At 40.9% G+C, this 17,856-nt stretch overlaps 2 protein-coding genes and 1 long non-coding RNA gene across 3 annotated transcripts; 1 reads left to right on the top strand and 2 right to left on the bottom strand.

The window, feature by feature from the left end:
• The first annotated feature begins 571 nt into the window (after positions 1–571).
• Positions 572–3,923, top strand: LOC134203018 (uncharacterized protein K02A2.6-like). The gene is made up of 5 exons (XM_062678006.1): positions 572–907; positions 1,247–1,561; positions 1,760–1,903; positions 2,027–2,174; positions 2,783–3,923. Exon 5 carries the CDS (start codon positions 2,913–2,915, stop codon positions 3,921–3,923), a length of 1,011 nt encoding a protein of 336 aa, XP_062533990.1. The 5' UTR covers positions 572–907; positions 1,247–1,561; positions 1,760–1,903; positions 2,027–2,174; positions 2,783–2,912.
• A 3,435-nt stretch (positions 3,924–7,358) lies between these two features.
• On the bottom strand, positions 7,359–9,356 carry LOC134203016 (uncharacterized). The gene has a single exon (XM_062678005.1). It carries the CDS (start codon positions 9,354–9,356, stop codon positions 7,359–7,361), a length of 1,998 nt encoding a protein of 665 aa, XP_062533989.1.
• Positions 9,357–14,662: 5,306 nt separating this feature from the next.
• Positions 14,663–17,194, bottom strand: LOC134203013 (uncharacterized). Its single transcript, XR_009977401.1, has 3 exons — positions 16,997–17,194; positions 16,695–16,940; positions 14,663–16,616 (listed from the first exon to the last, which is right to left on the bottom strand). It is a non-coding gene; the product is annotated as an uncharacterized LOC134203013 (long non-coding RNA).
• Positions 17,195–17,856: the final 662 nt, after the last annotated feature.

The following is a 17,856-nucleotide window of genomic DNA, read 5'->3' as shown; positions in this document are numbered from 1 at the left end:
GCACGAGTTGTACGTTGTACTACGAGTGCTGAAAAAATCGAGTTTTGCAACGAGTTGCACACGCTATTTTTTGCAATGACGAAAAATGGACTTTAATTTGATAAATCTGTACCAAAATTGTACAGTCTAATTTACTCCACATGGCCATTCTTGCCAATAAATTATTTTGCTGCAGAGAACAATCAGATTCCATGCTACCGTGCCACATTGCATAGTTCGATGAGCTGTAAAGCGATATATGTACTTGCCTTTGGAAATTTTTGATGTCATGTCCATCAAAGTATTTCATTTATTACGTGACGCAGAGAATGCACTATTTGAACACTTACCCAAGCTAATTCAGCAAAATGTAGTCATGTAACTACTGTTCTGATGTTGGTTTTCCATAAAGGTGCACTGGGGGAAGTGGAAAAAGGGGGTAAGTGTAAAAATCGACTCGAAAAATTGAAATTATACTTTACAGTTTTTACCACATCATAACATTATGCAAGAATATACTTTCATGCTCACACTAATACTATGTTGAAATTTGTATAATACATACACTAACACGGTTAACGCTTGTGTTGTGTTAGGGCACGTTCTGAGCGAGGTTCGGAGAGAGCCTATCGCTGAAGAGAGGAAAAGGGAATATAAATGCTGTGCCTATGAACAGATCTGAAATAAAGATGAGTTAACTTTTGTACACCTTACTAGCCTGACGTGTTTACTTCTTCTTAAAGATTGAAACCCAATTATAGTTTTATACAGTGTCTATTTAGTCCTTTGGTATCCACCTCGTTATAATCCTCTTTGTAGTTATTACAATTGGCGACGAGAAAAGTACGAAAAAGTGCAATTTCGAGACAGTTATTCACTCAAGTTCAATTATTGGAAAATATTTCGCCCTACATTCCCAGAGTTCAGCGTAAGTGAATTTTCCCTGGGAAGAGCTAGGAGATTTGCGCTGGAAAATAGCGTCATTTTGTAGTGCGAACGTTCGTTTTATTGTGTGATCTTTTGTTCCTCGTTTTCATTGTTAGACTAAAAAGCGTTTAGTGACTGCAAACAAAATAAAAAAACGAGTGAAAGTGTGTTATGCATTGATTGATTGTTTTTGCAGTTAGCAATTATCTAATCGAACGAATTTTAAAAAAAATTCTAGAGATTTTTTTTTGGTTTGAAGCATTTTAGCCTTTTTATGCTGGTGTAGTTTGTTTCATTTCTATATCTTACACCATTTTGTTTCTCTTTTATCTCCGTGCAGTTACTCCTTCTGAGAGGCCATTGCGAGAGTGAGTTCACCGTTCATCGATTTCATCGATCGCACACACACGACAGCCGAAGTAATCTCACGTCTCCCGCGGTGCCGGTGGCGCGAAGTGGTGTGCGGCATACAGCAATTGAGTAACCTACAGTGTTTACACCAGACAGTGACAGACCACTGTTTATCACTACTACTACAAAGCGGCAGCCTGTGCAGTGCAGTATAGTTGCTTGGATTGTGCTGTGTAGAAAAGTGCATCCATTGTTCGTTCGGGCTGGACCGACTTGCCTCAATAGCAATGAGAATAAATAGAAGGTGAGGAAGAAGACAAAATGCAAGTGTATTAGTGGATGATGAAAAATGTAAACAGCAAATGGTGACGTACATATTTGCACGGCTTCTTATGGGAGCTCGTTCGAATGTAGTAGTGAAAGCTTTTTTGCCGTACACAAAAGGCACGCACACAATATATAGATTTCCATACCTTAGTATTTATTTACATTGCCTCAATAGATCAGCTGTTTGCGACGACGACGACCAAGCTGAGTTGGTGCTTTTATATTGTGAGAGGTTGACTTTTGCCACGGGTGTTCTCTTGAACGTTATTTTGGTTGCCGCCGCAGAATTCTTTGAAGGTGAAGTACTACAGTGTTCAAGGTACGTGACTTTATTTTTGCTAGTTTTGGTATTTCTTGTATTGTGACCAAATTTTGAAGAAGTGTGATATTTTATTAGTTGAATTTATTTCGTGTTTTCGATTTGTTTTTATTTTTAATAAAGAATGTCGGTGTCTACAACCATCGAGCCATACCTGCCAAATTCAATTCCATTCGCGCAATACGTTGAACAGCTCGAATATGTATTTCTGAATAACAATGTCCCGGAAGAACGCTACAAAACATCATTTTTAGCCGTGTGTGGCGTTACGGTATTTTCTGAAATCAAAAACTTTTTCCCGGTCAGGACGTAAAACCCTATCTTACCAGCAGATTACGGAACAACTTAAAAGCGATTTGACAAATGTGATTCGGAAGTGATTAATAGTTACAAGTTTTGGAGCAGAAGGCAGAGTAGGAACGAAAAAGCGGAAGATTTCGTGATAGCGGTAAAGGTTTTGGCTGAACAATGTGGGTTCGGTACCTTTAAAGATAGGGCTATACGGGATCTTTTGGTAATAGGTGTTTATAACCGCGAGATTCAAAAGCGTTTGTGTGACGAAGACGATTTAACTGCTGCTAGGGCGGAGAAACTTATTTTAAATCATGAAATTTCTAACATACGAACAAGTGTTTTGAAGGATGACGATGATCATACTTCCATAGTCGCTCGTTTAGGTAGAAAGGAAGTTCGTTCTTGCTCTAAACAAAGGTATCGCGGTAGAAGTAAAAGCGGTAATCGCAGCGTTTCGTTTTCGCCCAGGCATAAATTTGGAAGATATGGGGACCGGAGGTATGATTCAGAAAAACCGACGTATTTGTGCTCTTTTTGTAAAAGGAAAGGCCACACACGGAAGTTTTGTTATAAGTTGCATGGTAGAGAGCAGTTTCAGGCGGATGTCAAATTCTTAGGATCTCCAAAAAAGATCGTTGGTACTAGCACAAAAGGAAGCGGAAATTTTAAGAGACCGGTATATACAGACGAGGAAGACGAAGAGGACTTGCCCTGTATGATGATTTCCTCTATCAATCGCATAAATGAAGCTTGCCATGTAAAGGTTTTTGTTGAGAAGAGCGTTTTAATGATGGAGATTGACTGTGGCTCGGCAGAGACCGTTATTTCTGAAGAACTATTTTTGAGGAATTTTGAGCATAGTAAGCTCTCATCTTGTAACAAGAAATTGGCAGTGATTGACGGCAAGAGATTAAAAGTTCTTGGGAAAATTAGCGTCTCGGTTCAGCTGAAAGGCAAAAAGCAGCAGCTTTTCATGATTGTGCTTCGATGTGACAACGATTTTATACCATTGATGGGCCGCACCTGGTTGGATTGTTTTTATGCTGGATGGCGGGACATTTTTTCGAATCCGAGGATTAAAGACGAAGGCATTTATAAGCTCGAAGAAGAAAGCGTGATCGAAGAGTTGAAAAGTAAGTTTTCAACTGTATTTGATGGGGATTTTTCAACTCCAATAGTTGGGTATGAAGGAGATCTTGTTTTGAAAGAAGATAAGCCTATTTTTAGAAAAGCATATGGGGTACCGCTAAGACTGCGAGACAAAGTCAATGAGCATTTAGATTCCTTAGAGAGAGACGGGGTAATTACACAGGTAGAAACCAGCGAATGGGCCTCACCGGTGGTAATTGTGATGAAGAAGGATCAAAACATCCGTTTAGTGATCGATTGCAAGGTTTCAATAAACAAGGTCATAATTCCAAATACCTACCCATTACCTGTTGCACAGGACATTTTTGCCTCTTTATCAGGATCTAAAGTTTTTTGCTCACTTGATTTAGCTGGTGCTTATACGCAGCTTTTATTATCGCCAGCCTCTAAAAAGTTTATGGTAATAAACACAATTAAGGGTTTATATGTTTACAACCGTCTGCCACAAGGAGCATCATCAAGTGCATCCATTTTTCAAAAAGTTATGGACCAAGTCCTTCAAGGCCTGGAAAACGTGTCTTGTTATCTGGACGATGTTTTGATTGCGGGAACTGATTGGGAGGTGTTCCGGCCTTAACTTGCCCGGTTTAAAAATAAATATGGACTGTATTCTTTCCGAAACAATAATCGTGTTTTATTTAAACATTGAACAGACTTTATTTCATCCTTAAATTATACATGAAACCTTTCAAGGTGTTACCGCGACAAAAGTCTTCTTATAACTAACTCAAAGCGCCCAACCCCGCGTCGATGACGAATGCGCGCTTTTTTCTCGTCAGTGTTGGCACACTCTTCTCACTGCCATGCGTTGCCAACGTTGTTATGATGATTGGACGTGTTGCTAGGTGTTTCAAATATCTATCGAAGCAACCGCTGCCAATAAAAGCGATGAGAAGAAAAAAGTTGACAGCAGTTTTCAAAATCAAACGGAAGCAGACGGATGGCTGCGAACATCCTGCCCCGCGGCTGCGAAGCTGAAGTTATCTTCTGTCGGAAGTGTAGCCAGCTTGCTGATAGAACGTCGAAATGTTCCACTTGAAGTCTTCACATCAACAACACGAACCAGTGAATCTCCTCCTGGGTATGTAGTAGATACGATTCCCAACCTCCACACCTGTGGTGGGAGGTTGTCTTCTATCAAGAGCACCACCGTTCCAGGTTTTACACTCGGTGATGCTGCAGTCCATGTACCTCGTGACTGAAGAGACGTCAAGTATTCTCGAGCCAAGATACCGTCAACGGGAAAGGCGATAGACCGAGATGTCTTCACAAGATGGTTTAGGTATGGGAACCAATGGTCTTCCAATCTACAGATGCGCCGGTGTAATCGGAAAAGGCTCATCTGGATTATCGGAGACGCTGAACAGGGGCCTTGAGTTCAATATATCCTCAACATGGGTAAGAAATATTCAATACTCTTCAAAGGTTAGGGTTGCGTTTTGTAATGTTCTCTTCAGGTGCGTTTTGACACTTTTCACCCCTGCCTCCCATAGACCTCCAAAGTTTGGGGCTCTGGGAGGGATGAAATGCCATTCTATCTCTCTAGCTAACAAGAAATCGTTGACTGCTCGGCGGTGGGCTTCGTTTTGAAGAGTCTTATAAAGCTGATGAAGTTCATTTGAAGCCCCAACAAAGTTAGTTCCATTATCGGAGAACAATTTCCGCACTGAACCACGACGATTGATGAAGCGCTCCAGTGCAGCAATGAACGCAGCGGTGGTAAGATCCGACACTAATTCAAGATGCAAATTTTTCGTCGTCATGCACACAAAAACAGCGATGTAACACTTTACAACCTTCGGACGATATTTCCCTTGCTTTACAGTTACGGGACCAGCGTAGTCAACACCCGTATATTCAAATGCTGCTGCTACGTTAACGCGCTCCTCAGGAAGGCTACCCATAAGTTGTTGGAGACCTTTAGGCTGTGTCCGGAAACATGGAACACATCTGCGTGTAATCTTTCGGATTGTGGAAATACCTTTCAAGGGCCAGAACTTCTGTCGAACAATTGCTAGCAATCCTGAAGGTCCAATGTGCATGTTCTCGGTATGAAGCGATCTGATAATCATTTCGGTTATTGGGTGACTTGGCAAGAGAAGCTGATGTTTTGCCTCGAACGGTAGGTTCGACTTTGCAAGCGACCTCCTACCCTTAGCAACTGATCCTTATCAAGGAAGGCTAAGATTTGCCAATCGATGAGGAACTGCTCCATTTTCGATGCTTCGAATTTCTTCAGGTAATTCCACCCTTTGAATCGCCTTAACAATGCACTTCAACGCAGATTGCATTTCAGAAACACTCAAATATGTTGAAGTGGTGGATTTTGGAAGAGCTATCGAGTTACGCCTGCAATTACGAATGAAACGCTGGACGTACGCCATAACACGTTGAAGCTTTCGAAAATCGCTAAATCTTTCAAAAACTGGTAATAACTTCAACCTTTTTATGATGACCGTTGTCACTCGCAACTCTGGAAGATTCGACTCTAGCAATGGACCAGGATCAGGATCACAATATTCCTCTCTACCCAAGAAGTCCGGCCCATTCCACCAAAGTACGTTTTTGCTCAACGCTTCTGGCATCTGACCCCGGGAAACAACATCTGCTGGATTTTGCCGAGTATATACGTACCTCCACACGAAACTACTGGTAAGCCTGTTGATCTCCGCCACGCGATTCCGAACGAAAACTTCCAAAGCATCGAGTGGCTTCTTCATCCACGCCAATACAATTTGACTGTCACTCCACAACGAAACTCCTGAATGGTTGATTTCCAATGCTGCGATAACTTTCACTACAAGTTGGGCCAATAGCAAAGCAGCTAGCAGCTCTAGTCTTGGTATGGTAGTTGACTTCAAGGGTGCCACTCTTGATTTGGCACACATGAGACGTAGCACTGCTGTGCCGTCAGTTTGTACACTCCGAAGATATACGCAAGCACCATAAGCAGCAAACGATGCATCCGAGAACCCATGTATTTCATATCGAACGACGAAAGGTAGCTTGAAACATCTTGGTACTTGGATCTGATTCAACTTGGTCAACGATTTGCGAAAAAGTACCCACTCGTTTCGAAGTTCACCTTCAAGTTCATCATCCCAGTTCATCTTCGAAGACCACAACCTTTGCATTATAATCTTAGGGTATGTTCACAAATTACGTAACGCTTCTGGGGGGAGGGGGGAGGTCCAACTTGCGTTATACTTTGTTACACTAAAAGGTGGGGGAGGGGGTGGGTACTACCAAATTTATGCATAACGCGAATATAAATTTATTTGAATGTTTTTTTTTTAATCACTGATTGAAGTTATTGCTGTTTATCGTTATCGTATATTAGTCATTATCGAAATCAAGCATGCTGACATAGCAGGACTGATATGCGTAAAAATACCAAGCGAATGTTGTATTTCTCGACACCACAGTTCCGCAAAACTATGTAAATGGTTATGATCGCAAATTCTATTTTCGTTTCTACTAGCTGCATTCTTGATATCCTTGATTTTTGATCATGTGCCGTCCCTATTCTAAACAGTGTTCAAAAATACCAAAACCCAAATGCTTCAGAGAAGGAAAAAAAATCTGCCTTCAAAATTTTCACAGTTACGCGTTACATGGGGGAGGGAGGGGGTGCCAAAAATGTTACTTTTTGTTACGAGGGGGAGGGAGGGGGTCAAAAACTCGGATTTTTGCGTTACGTAATTTGTGAACAGACCCTTAGCACAAACTATCACTGGTTGCACTAATCCCAATGGATCGTACAATTTTGAGATCTCCGACAGCACATACCGCTTGGTTATAAATTCGTCGGACTTTTCCAACCAATTCTCAAACAGGAACAAATCATTGTTAGTGTCCCAGAACACTCCAAGCGCCTTTATTCCTTCATTTAGTCCACTATCACCAATATTCACTAATTTTTCTTGTTCTTCTTCAGGTACACTTTCAAGCACTAGTGTCGAATTCGAGCTCCACTTTCGTATTGGAAATCCCCCGGCGGACAGCAACTGTTTCACTTCAATAAACGCTGTTTTGCTTCCTCTTCTGTGTCCGCTCCGGATAGCATGTCATCCACGTACACATCTTTTAAAACCATCTTCGATGCAATCGGAAAGCGATGTTCCTCCTCAGTTGCCAACTGTACCAAACATCTTGTCGCCAGAAACGGTGCAGCTGCCGTTCCATATGTCACAGTGAGAAGCTCCAGCACCCTCAGCGGTTTCGACGTATCCTCCCTCCAGAAAATCCTCAAAAATCTGGTGTGGAAACTATCGATCAAAATTTGCCGGTACATTTTTGTTACGTCACCGGAGAAACCAAATACATGTTGTCGGAAACGAAGATTCACGGAAAATATGTCGTTTTGCACAGTTGGGCCTGTTTTCATGACGTCGTTGAGGGAGTATTTGGATGCCTTAGCACTTGCGTCAAACACTACTCTTAACTTTGTTGAAGAGCTGGCCAATTTGAAAACCGCATGGTGAGGTAAGTAGTACCGTGGTACTCCGAAAACATCGTCTTCTTCCTTGATTTCTTTGCAGTGACCAAGTAATTCGTACTCTCTCATGAACGCAAGATACTCATCACGCAGCTCAGTATTCCGTGACAGTTTCCTTTCTAAGGCAAAGAATCGTTTTAATGCAAGACTTCGGTTGTCTTCAAGTTCCTCAACTTCCTCCCGAAATGGCATCTGAACCACAAATCGGCCAGATTCATCCCGTCGATATGTTTGCAGGAAATGCTCTTCAACTGCTTGCTCTTCGGTATTATAAGAAGACTCAGCCACATCTTCAACCAACCAAAATCTTTCTATTTGTTCCGCCAATTGGTCTTGGACAGCCACATTAGAGAACAACATAGTGCCACTCACTTGTTGGTACAGGTCGTATGTACCTGTGATGATCCAGCCCAGATCAGTTTCTCGTAGTGATGCAGTACCATTGGATAATACTACCTTACCAGAACGAAGCATATTCCAGACGAAATCCGAAGCTAGCACCAAATCAATTTCATGTGGTTGAAAGAAGTCCGGATCCGCCAACTTGATTCCAGATGGTATATTCCACGACGACACGTTAATCTCTGCAGACGGAACGTTTCCTGTTGGTCGATCGGAGATCAAGCATGCGATGCTATCTTGGAAATCGCAGTATCTTGACGAGAAATTCAGGTTCATCCTCTTATTTACATGTGTCTTCATTGCATTCGCACCAATAACAGTTATGTTGCATTTCAGAATTGGCATCCCGAGCTTTCGGGCCATCGCCTGTGACAAGATGTGTGCCTGTGACCCGGAATCCAATAGGGCACGGCAAGGATGAGGACGACCTCGTGCATCAAAAACATCTATCACTGCCGTTTGAAGAAGTACCTGTTTAGGAGCCCGAATAATTTCTCCACCGAGACAAGATGTAGTCACCGATACACTTCCATTTTCCTGTTGATCTGCTTCCACGTTGCCAACAACTTCCAAGCAAACCGTAGGGTTTTCTTTCGGCACCAGTTGTACAGCGTCTTCCGGTTGATCTTGGTGAAGCATACTATGGTGTTTCTTGTTGCATTTCGCACACAAGCGCTGCGATGGACACGTTCGAATCATATGGCCCTTGCGCAAACAGTTGAAACAAACTTTGGCATCTCGAGCCTTTGCCAGCCGTTGAGCAATGGTCATGTTTTTGAATGCATTGCACTTGAAATTTGGATGGTCCCCGTTACACAATTCACAGATGATCTCGTTGGATGTGGTCACTGCTACAGAGATTTTTGAGCCCTTGCCCGATGATGCTGGCTTAGCAGGCACTTGCTTGGATGCAGGCATCGCTGGTATGATCGACTCACATCGCTCCAAAATGAGACAACGTTTTCGTAGGAATTCAATGGTATCGTCATAAGTGGGTAGTTCTCCATGTTCGATCGTAGCTTCCCACAGCTCCCTTTGTTTCTTGGTCGAGTGCGGCCGAAAGGATATGAATAACGATGAGCTCTGAAACTCCTTGGAGTGGTTGACCATGAAACTTTAAATTCTCTACGTGTCTTGAGCACTCATCTATTAAACAACGTAGCTCCTTGGATGACTTCTTAGTCACCTTCTTCATCTGTAGCACACCTTGAACATGGACATCGATAATCAACCGCTTGTTCTCATACCGTTGTTCCAAGATTTGCCAGGCTTGCTGATAGTTATTGTCCTGTATCGTTTTTGCATCGATGATTCCAGCCGCGCTTCCCACCAGCGACTTGTCCAGATGATACAGCTTTACTGCATCCGAGTCCGGAGAATTCCGCATTAAGTCGTGGAACATCGACTTGAACTTGGGCCAGTTCTCGTATCGCCCGTCGAATGTTGGTAACGGTGCACGAAGAGCCTGCTGGTGGATGGATCTGCGTCTGACCGTTCTGCTGCACACCTGTTGGGAATACTGCTCGCTCACGATGTGTATGAGCTTCCATTAAAGTTTCGATAGCAACTTGCACTTCGTTATAAAGGTCTTCAAACTCGATCAGCTTTGCTTCCTGAGCCTCTTTCTGGTTTTCGTGTACAGCTTGCATAACTGCATCATGTACGTCATTATACTCACTGTAGTATTTTTCTACGTTTCTCGAATGGACGCGTAGCTGCGCCATAGACATGGCAAGTGGATCTTCAACTGCGACGATTGCAGTGTTGATTCTCGCCATTTTGCTTTTCACTGCACCACGTTTGGCAATCAGCGCTTTAAGCTCCGCCATTTTTCCTCCTTTTGCACTCTTCGGTGTGGACATAGGAGATTGCAGTTCCGCTTTGACGTCGTTTTCAGTGTCCGGGTGTGTAAGTAGAACGCGCCACATGGGATCGACGGATCAGCAGCGGGACTACTATCCGTCCAGATGGGTGAAGCAGCGGGACTACTTCCAAGGGGCTCCAGCTCTTTGAAACCTACCCAACAAAAATGGCGGCACGCACTCACTGTACCTCGCACTAGTTTTCTTTCTTTACTTCCGTCCTCTTCGCACTCACGGTGCCACACACATTATTTTTCCACTACTGAACTGTTCATTCTTCATGCGATCGCACTCCGGATCTCATCCGGTTCGAAGGACCAATATGTTCCGGCCTTAACTTGCCCGGTTTAAAAATAAATATGGACTGTATTCTTTCCGCAACAATAATCGTGTTTTATTTAAACATTGAACAGACTTTATTTCATCCTTAAATTATACATGAAACCTTTCAAGTGTTACCGCGACAAAAGTCTTCTTATAACTAACTCAGGCTGTGAACCATTCCACCGATTCGTTTAACTTTTAGTTAAAATTTGATAGTTCGATGGTTATTTTCCCACCGTGGTTAAAATTTTACCCCGAAGCCGACCCATTTGAGTTTTGACAGATTGATAGTTATTTGGAACAAAACGGATTTGGCGCCAATTTTCTCGCGAACAAAGTTTAACTATCGAACTGTCAAATCTAACCATGCTCAGGAGCAGGGTTATTTTTAACCACAGAGAAATAACCATCGAAATGTCAAATTTTAACTAAAAGTTAAACGAATCGGTGGAATGGTTCACATCCTCAAAGCGCCCAACCCCGCGTCGATGACGAATGCGCGCTTTTTTCTCGTCAGTGTTGGCACACTCTTCTCACTGCCATGCGTTGCCAACGTTGTTATGATGATTGGACGTGTTGCTAGGTGTTTCAAATATCTATCGAAGCAACCGCTGCCAATAAAAGCGATGAGAAGAAAAAAGTTGACAGCAGTTTTCAAAATCAAACGGAAGCAGACGGATGGCTGCGAACAGGAGGATTGTAAAAGAAAACTTTACCTAGTACTGGAGAGATTGGAAAGAGCTAATATAAAGGTTAATTTGAAAAAGTGCCAGTTTTTGTGACAGAATTGCCATTTTGGGGCACATTTTGACGGATAAAGGATTATCCCTGTGCCTGCAGAAAATTGAAACTATTCGGGAAGCAAAAGCGCCGCGAAATGTATCAGAGCTCAAGGCATTCTTGGGTTTATTGAATTATTATGGCAAATTTATCCCCAATCTTTCTTCCCGCATCAAGTGCCTTTATGGTCTTTTAAAGAAACATGTGAGATATACTTGGACGGACGAGTGTGAACAAACTTTTGAGGATTGCAAGAAATTTCTTCTTCGGCCTTGCTTGTTGGAGTAGTTTGATCCCAAGAAGCCAATAGTTGTCACCACAGATGCCTCGAGTTATGGACTAGGAGGGGTGATATCACATATCGTAGGTGAAGAGGAACGCCCTATTTGCTTTACATCTTTCAGCCTAAATGATGCCCAACAAAAGTACCCCATCTTACATTTGGAAGCTTTAGCGGTTGTTTGTGCAGTTAAGAAATTTCATAAATTTCTTTTTGGGATGAAGTTTGTAATTTACACTGATCACAAACCATTAATCGGAATTTTTGGCAAGGAGGGCAAAAATCAAATTTCAGTAACGCGGCTGCAACGTTATGTTATCGAACTTTCTATTTATGATTATGAAATCATATACCGACCTTCTTCCAGAATGGCAAATGCAGATTTTTGCTCACGTTTTCCCTTGCACAGCCTGTTCCGAAAGTCTTGGATCGTGAATATGTAAAAAGTTTAAATTTTACAGAAAACTTTCCCTTGACTATAAACAAATTGCTAAAGAGACCGTACGAGATGAGTTTTGGTGAAAATTACGGCATATATTAGGCAAGGCTGGCCAGATCGCATGGATAGAAGGTTCAGGGATGTTTACTCTCACCACCAGGAATTAGAGGAAGTAGAGGGATGCGTGTTATTTCAGGACCGTGTCATCATTCCAGTCAATTTAAAGTCAAATGCGTTGGAACTGCTGCATAGGAACCATAGCGGCATAAACAAAATGAAGCAACTGGCCCGCAGAACGATGTATTGGTTCGGGATGAATAGGGATGTGGAGGAGTACGTTGGATGCTGCAGGATATGCAATCAAATGACCCCAGTTACGAGACCAGCAGCATATTCTCAATGGATCCCGACCAACAAACCGTTTAGCAGAGTGCATGCAGATTTTTTTCATCTGGACCACAAAACATTTCTGGTGATTGTAGACAGTTACACAAAGTGGATTGAGCTGGAATACATGAGGACTAGTACGGATAGTAAAAATGTGATTAAGGTTTTCCTCAATGTATTTGCCAGGTACGGATTGCCTGATGTGTTGGTCACAGACGGTGGACCACCATTTAATTCCAAGGAGTTCGTTGAATTTTTCGAAAAGCAAGGTGTATGTGATGAAAAGTCCGCCTTATCACCCGGAAAGCAACGGGCAGGCAGAACGCATGGTTCGATTGGTGAAGGATGTTTTAAGAAATTTTATTAGACCCGGAGATGAAGAAGCTCGACACAGATTTACAAGTTTCCTATTTCCTTTTAAATTATAGAAACACTTGTCAAGAGGATGGGGCCATTTCCCATCCAAAAAACTCCGTTCATACAAACCCAATATACTATTGGATTTGATCAATCCCAAAACTAATAACAAACACAATTTAAAAGCAAGGCATGATGACTCTTCACCCGTTATCTTTACAATTACTGACAATTTCAACGACCAGTTCGTTAATCTCAAAAGCGGTGACCTGATCTATTACAAAAACGCTAATAAAAGTGACATCAGACGATGGTTACCAGCAAAGTATATTAAACGAATTTCTCCAACTGTTTTTCAGATATCGCTCGGAGGAAGGTTGATTGCGGCACACAAACGACAGATTAAGATTTCCGACGATCATAGCCGCAAATCCGTTCCACGCTTCGTGTTAAGCGGAGAAAATGAGCATATTAATTCAAGAAAGCGAAGGAGAGAAGTCGATACTGAAGATGACGGATGCACATCCGATCAAGAGCCTGATTTTTATGGATTCCAGCGGAATCGTTTATTTTAGAGAAGATTCTCCGATCGGAGATCAAATAGATAGGCATGAAATTAATCAGGATACCAAGCAAATTAGAAAATCCAGTCGAAATTCTAAAAAAAAACGTAAAGGTGATTTTTATTATTATTATTAAGTTTATATAATCATTCAGGACCATTCGAAATGTTTATCAGGGTCTGATTTCGAAGTTTATTTTAACATTGATATTGTTTCATTCTTAAAGGAAGGAGGAGTTGTTGTGTTAGGGCACGTTCTGAGCGAGGTTCGGAGAGAGCCTATCGCTGAAGAGAGGAAAAGGGAATATAAATGCTGTGCCTATGAACAGATCTGAAATAAAGATGAGTTAACTTTTGTACACCTTACTAGCCTGACGTGTTTACTTCTTCTTAAAGATTGAAACCCAATTATAGTTTTATACGGTGTCTATTTAGTCCTTTGGTATCCACCTCGTTATAATCCTCTTTGTAGTTATTACAGCTTGAACTGTAATTTTAGGTTTCGCTAAAAGTGGATTTTTGCATTCATAAAATCAATTCTTATTTGCCCCAATTGTTCTTCTTTCAAGAGAATTTATATCACAGGGGACCATTCTAATACAATTAAACTAATCCCATTCAATTGGTAGTGGTTTGTACCAAGAAAGAAAATAATTCAAAGATTCTACACTTACCCTAGGTAAACACTGCGGGGGAAGTGAATTAAATAGTTTGATGGACATGACATCAAAAATTTCCAAAAGCAAGTACATCTATCATTTCACGGTTTATCGAACTATGCAATGTGGTACGGCAACATGGAATCTCTGCATGGCAAGTATGATCATGTGGAGTAAATTCTGGAGTAATTCAAATCCATTTTTTAAAGCTAAAACGATATTCGGTCTATCCAGAGACGTTGTTTATAGATAGAGACCCGCGCAGAGTGAAGCCGAAAGTACCAAACGAACCGTCAAACGCGGTACCAAACGAGCAAAGTAAACAAACATTGTCGATCGGTGCTAAATGCGAGATAAGTATTGTAATCAACAGTATAGAAAATATTAAAAAGTTTGAAAAGTTAATTAAATTAAGCTGTTTTTGGAGTTCTTATACCAAGTTTATTACTGCATTTCATCATATTTGTCGTTACAGTATATGGCAATGGTGCTGAACGTGGCAGGATATATGGTTGGAGCAAACGAAATAGCTGCTCATACTGAGAGTCACTTCAAGTTCTTACAAATTTCTATGTTGCCAATCGCACAGGATATTTTTGCCTGCTGGCCGTGAAGCCAGAATTGCTTTTATTCTCTCCGCGTGTCTCTATATCCAGCTTTTTACGCTGGCCATAAATCAACTATGGTAATAAAGATTTGACACTAGCTGTGTACAATTCTTATGGCACAATTATTGTTGCCTAGGTTTCATTCTAAACTGTTTACGAGGCGAAAATTTTCTGCATGTTTATTTGGAAAAGTATCCTAAGCGGAACCTAATAAGTCGTCCTTAATTAATTAATTATTTTGGTATGCATTTATCTTTGTTTTTGTTATTTTAGGTGTACTACAATCAGCAAAATGGTTTCACTGACTGGGTATATAACTCGTAAGGTCAAACATTTCAAATAGTCCTATCTAACATTTGCCATGCTCTGAGAAAACTCGGTTGCAATATTTGGTAGCAGAAAACAAATCTCAATTAAATTCTCAATAGCGTAAAACAGTTTTTAAATCGTTATCAGATAAATTAATAGTCGTAGAAATTGATAACAATGTTTTTTCCTAGATTTCCATGTTTTTCTTGGTTTTTATACTACTTTTGTTACTTTGAACCTTTTGCCATTTAAAGAATCAGTTGGGACCTGTCAAATTGGACTTTGTTCACCAATCAAAGTCACATAGGACCTTAGGGTAATTTTTTGAATACTAATCAAACTTGAGTTGCTAAGACTAGTTTTAGGTTTATACTACAGGGGATCATATGAAAACTAGCAAATTTTATATAAATAACTAAATGTTTCAACAACAACACTTTAATGCTTTGGTTAGACGGATCAATCACGTCACAGGTCTGAACACATTCATTCAACTCACTTGGACAGAAGCAGCTAAGCACGGTTAACTTTAGTCAAGGCAATTAAGCAATTCATAGTTTACCAAATTAATTTTTTCTCTTGCCTTATCTATAATCTTATGTAAAGTTGGGAAAGTGAATCTAGTTGATTTACTAAGAGCTGGATGTGTTCCAACTTATTTTCATCATTTTCAACTTGCTTAGAAGTTCGAATGAAGCGACTCGCTTAGTTTACTTTTCTAATCTAAACCTATTAAAACTCGTTTAAACATAAGCATAAATGATACACTAAGCACTATGACCGCACCAAGAATAAAACTTGTCATCCATAAACTGGGAATTTCGCGCTTTTAAGGCTCCCCCAAACTTAAGCGGTTTCATCGCTAGAACGGCGTCAACTAGTTAGCAGAATCGAAGTCGCCAAGCGATAGAATAGATGACTTATTTTCATTGAAATGAATTATTGGCAGTGGCTGATTTGCTACTCGCCGCTTCCACTTCCAGGCGCTATCGTATATGCGAAAATAGCCAGCAAGAGTTAACCGCCAGAAATTTGTATGGCGAAAGACATCTAACGCGGCTTTTCTCAAAATTAGAAACTTTTCATGAAAAACTATTTGGTACCGGTTATGAGGGATGGTGTCCGCTACTACGCCTACCAAATATTTTTTAGATTAAAGTGCTTAATTTGGAGAAATCGAACCTTAGATGCCTTTCGCCATACTGATTTCAGAAAGTTAACTCCTAGTGTGCCGCTGTAAGCACGCTCAAAGCAGTCGATTCATTAGCCAGGAACCAAGGAATGACCATTAGTTTGATAAAATTAAATCGAAAAGAGTTATTTAATAAAACGTTATTATTACCTCTGGTTTTCACAAGTTTTAATTTCGTGCTTCCATGCGCCGGAGGCAAATAACCACCATGCCACAGGTTTAAGGTTGTATAGTGTTACTGTAGCCAATGCTGTCCTTCTGACTTCAGTTATAGAATAAGAAGATGCGGCATGCGGGGCCTGCCTAGGAAGCGGTAGGGTTTGATTGTTGATCTTATATATATTTCGCTGCATGTGGGTGCAGATGGAAGATGACACCTCGGACGACACATGTAGGAGCCGAATAAACTAACAGCATCAGGTGTTGGGGGAACTATCAGCCGTTCATACCGTAAACATCGGACAGCTGTGTTGTGCCGGGCATGTGGCCAGGATTTCAATAATCCGGTGAATGTGGTTCTCGATAGTGATCCGACGGACAACGAGGTGTGCAAGGATTAGGTAGATGATTTTCGAATCTTCCGTAGGATCCGTGGTTGGCGATGTGCAGCTCTAGATCATATGGAGATAATTTTTATTTACTGCAATTGCCTTAGTTTATTCAAATATAATTAATATACACTCACATACCGTTACAACTCGTTCTCTGTACTTCTTTTCTGGCTCCTATTCTACCCAGAGTCCACTTCCTCTGACCTAACCAGAATTGTTTCCCCTTCTTCCATCGTTGCTCTACTTTTTTAATTCGTCGGAAACAGCTAATTTGATCCATCCAAACCGCTCATATCCAATGTTCCAACAAAAAGTTGGAGAGCCTAAGTATAATACCGCGAGTTACTCCGACCGGAACTTGGACCGGAATTGGTTGTGCCGCTACTGAAATACAAAAGATCAGGGAAAAAGCAAAATAACATTATTATTATATTACTTACCTACAGTAACTTGTTTTTAATTCTGCGCTGATCCATATTTCCCTGATATTTGCACCACCAAATTTGTACAAATTACAACATACTTTATACATTTTAAAATACAAAATATTAATTAACAACCAAAGGTCCCATCTGAATTTTTAGATTGTTTTGACAGTTTTCAGATGGGACCGTCAAGTTGCAAAAGGTCCAAACGACAGATCTGTGAGATATTGTCGATAATGCAGGTTGGACGTTTTGCACTGAAAGAAAATATAGCGGAAAATTGAAAAAAAATTGGTGGATTTCAAATTGACCGATAAAATTGAGTGCAAAGCTACGTGAATACGCTTTTAACTCAATTTGTTTATAAATGTTAGTTAGGACCTTTAGAAATGGTCATCTAGACTTGTCTCACATCTCAGATTAAGGATACGTTCATTGGACGAGAGCTGTTTTACGATACACTTAATTTGTCATTGGTGTTTCGCTGGCGTTTTACAGGAAAAGCGTTACCTGAGAGCCTGATCAAGGTAACTCCACATCTTAAGCTGATCCACGAATTTTATTCCAATGTATTTTGAAAGGGGAAGGATGCACGTAATACCGCCACGGAGAATTGGACCAAAATCCGATAAAAAATGTCCCGAAGTGTGGGGCTACCTATATGGCTATGGTCTCTAAATAAACTACTACTTCGAACTTATTCACGTGGGTTTATTCATGAGGTTTTGTGGCGAGTTATAGTAGAACGGTAAGGAACTGGAGATTGTTTGAGCCTAACCAATTATGAATGCTGAAATATAATGGGCAAAGCTACCAGCTATTCCCATGTCATTAAGATAGATATACATCCATGGTATTCTCGTTCATGCCTTCCT

The sequence above is a fragment of the Armigeres subalbatus genome, unplaced genomic scaffold, assembly GCF_024139115.2.
Source record: "Armigeres subalbatus isolate Guangzhou_Male unplaced genomic scaffold, GZ_Asu_2 Contig1577, whole genome shotgun sequence".
Classification (NCBI taxonomy): domain Eukaryota; kingdom Metazoa; phylum Arthropoda; class Insecta; order Diptera; family Culicidae; genus Armigeres; species Armigeres subalbatus.
The sequence above is the reverse complement of the archived record's forward strand: the minus strand, read 5'-3'. Positions and strand labels throughout refer to the sequence as shown.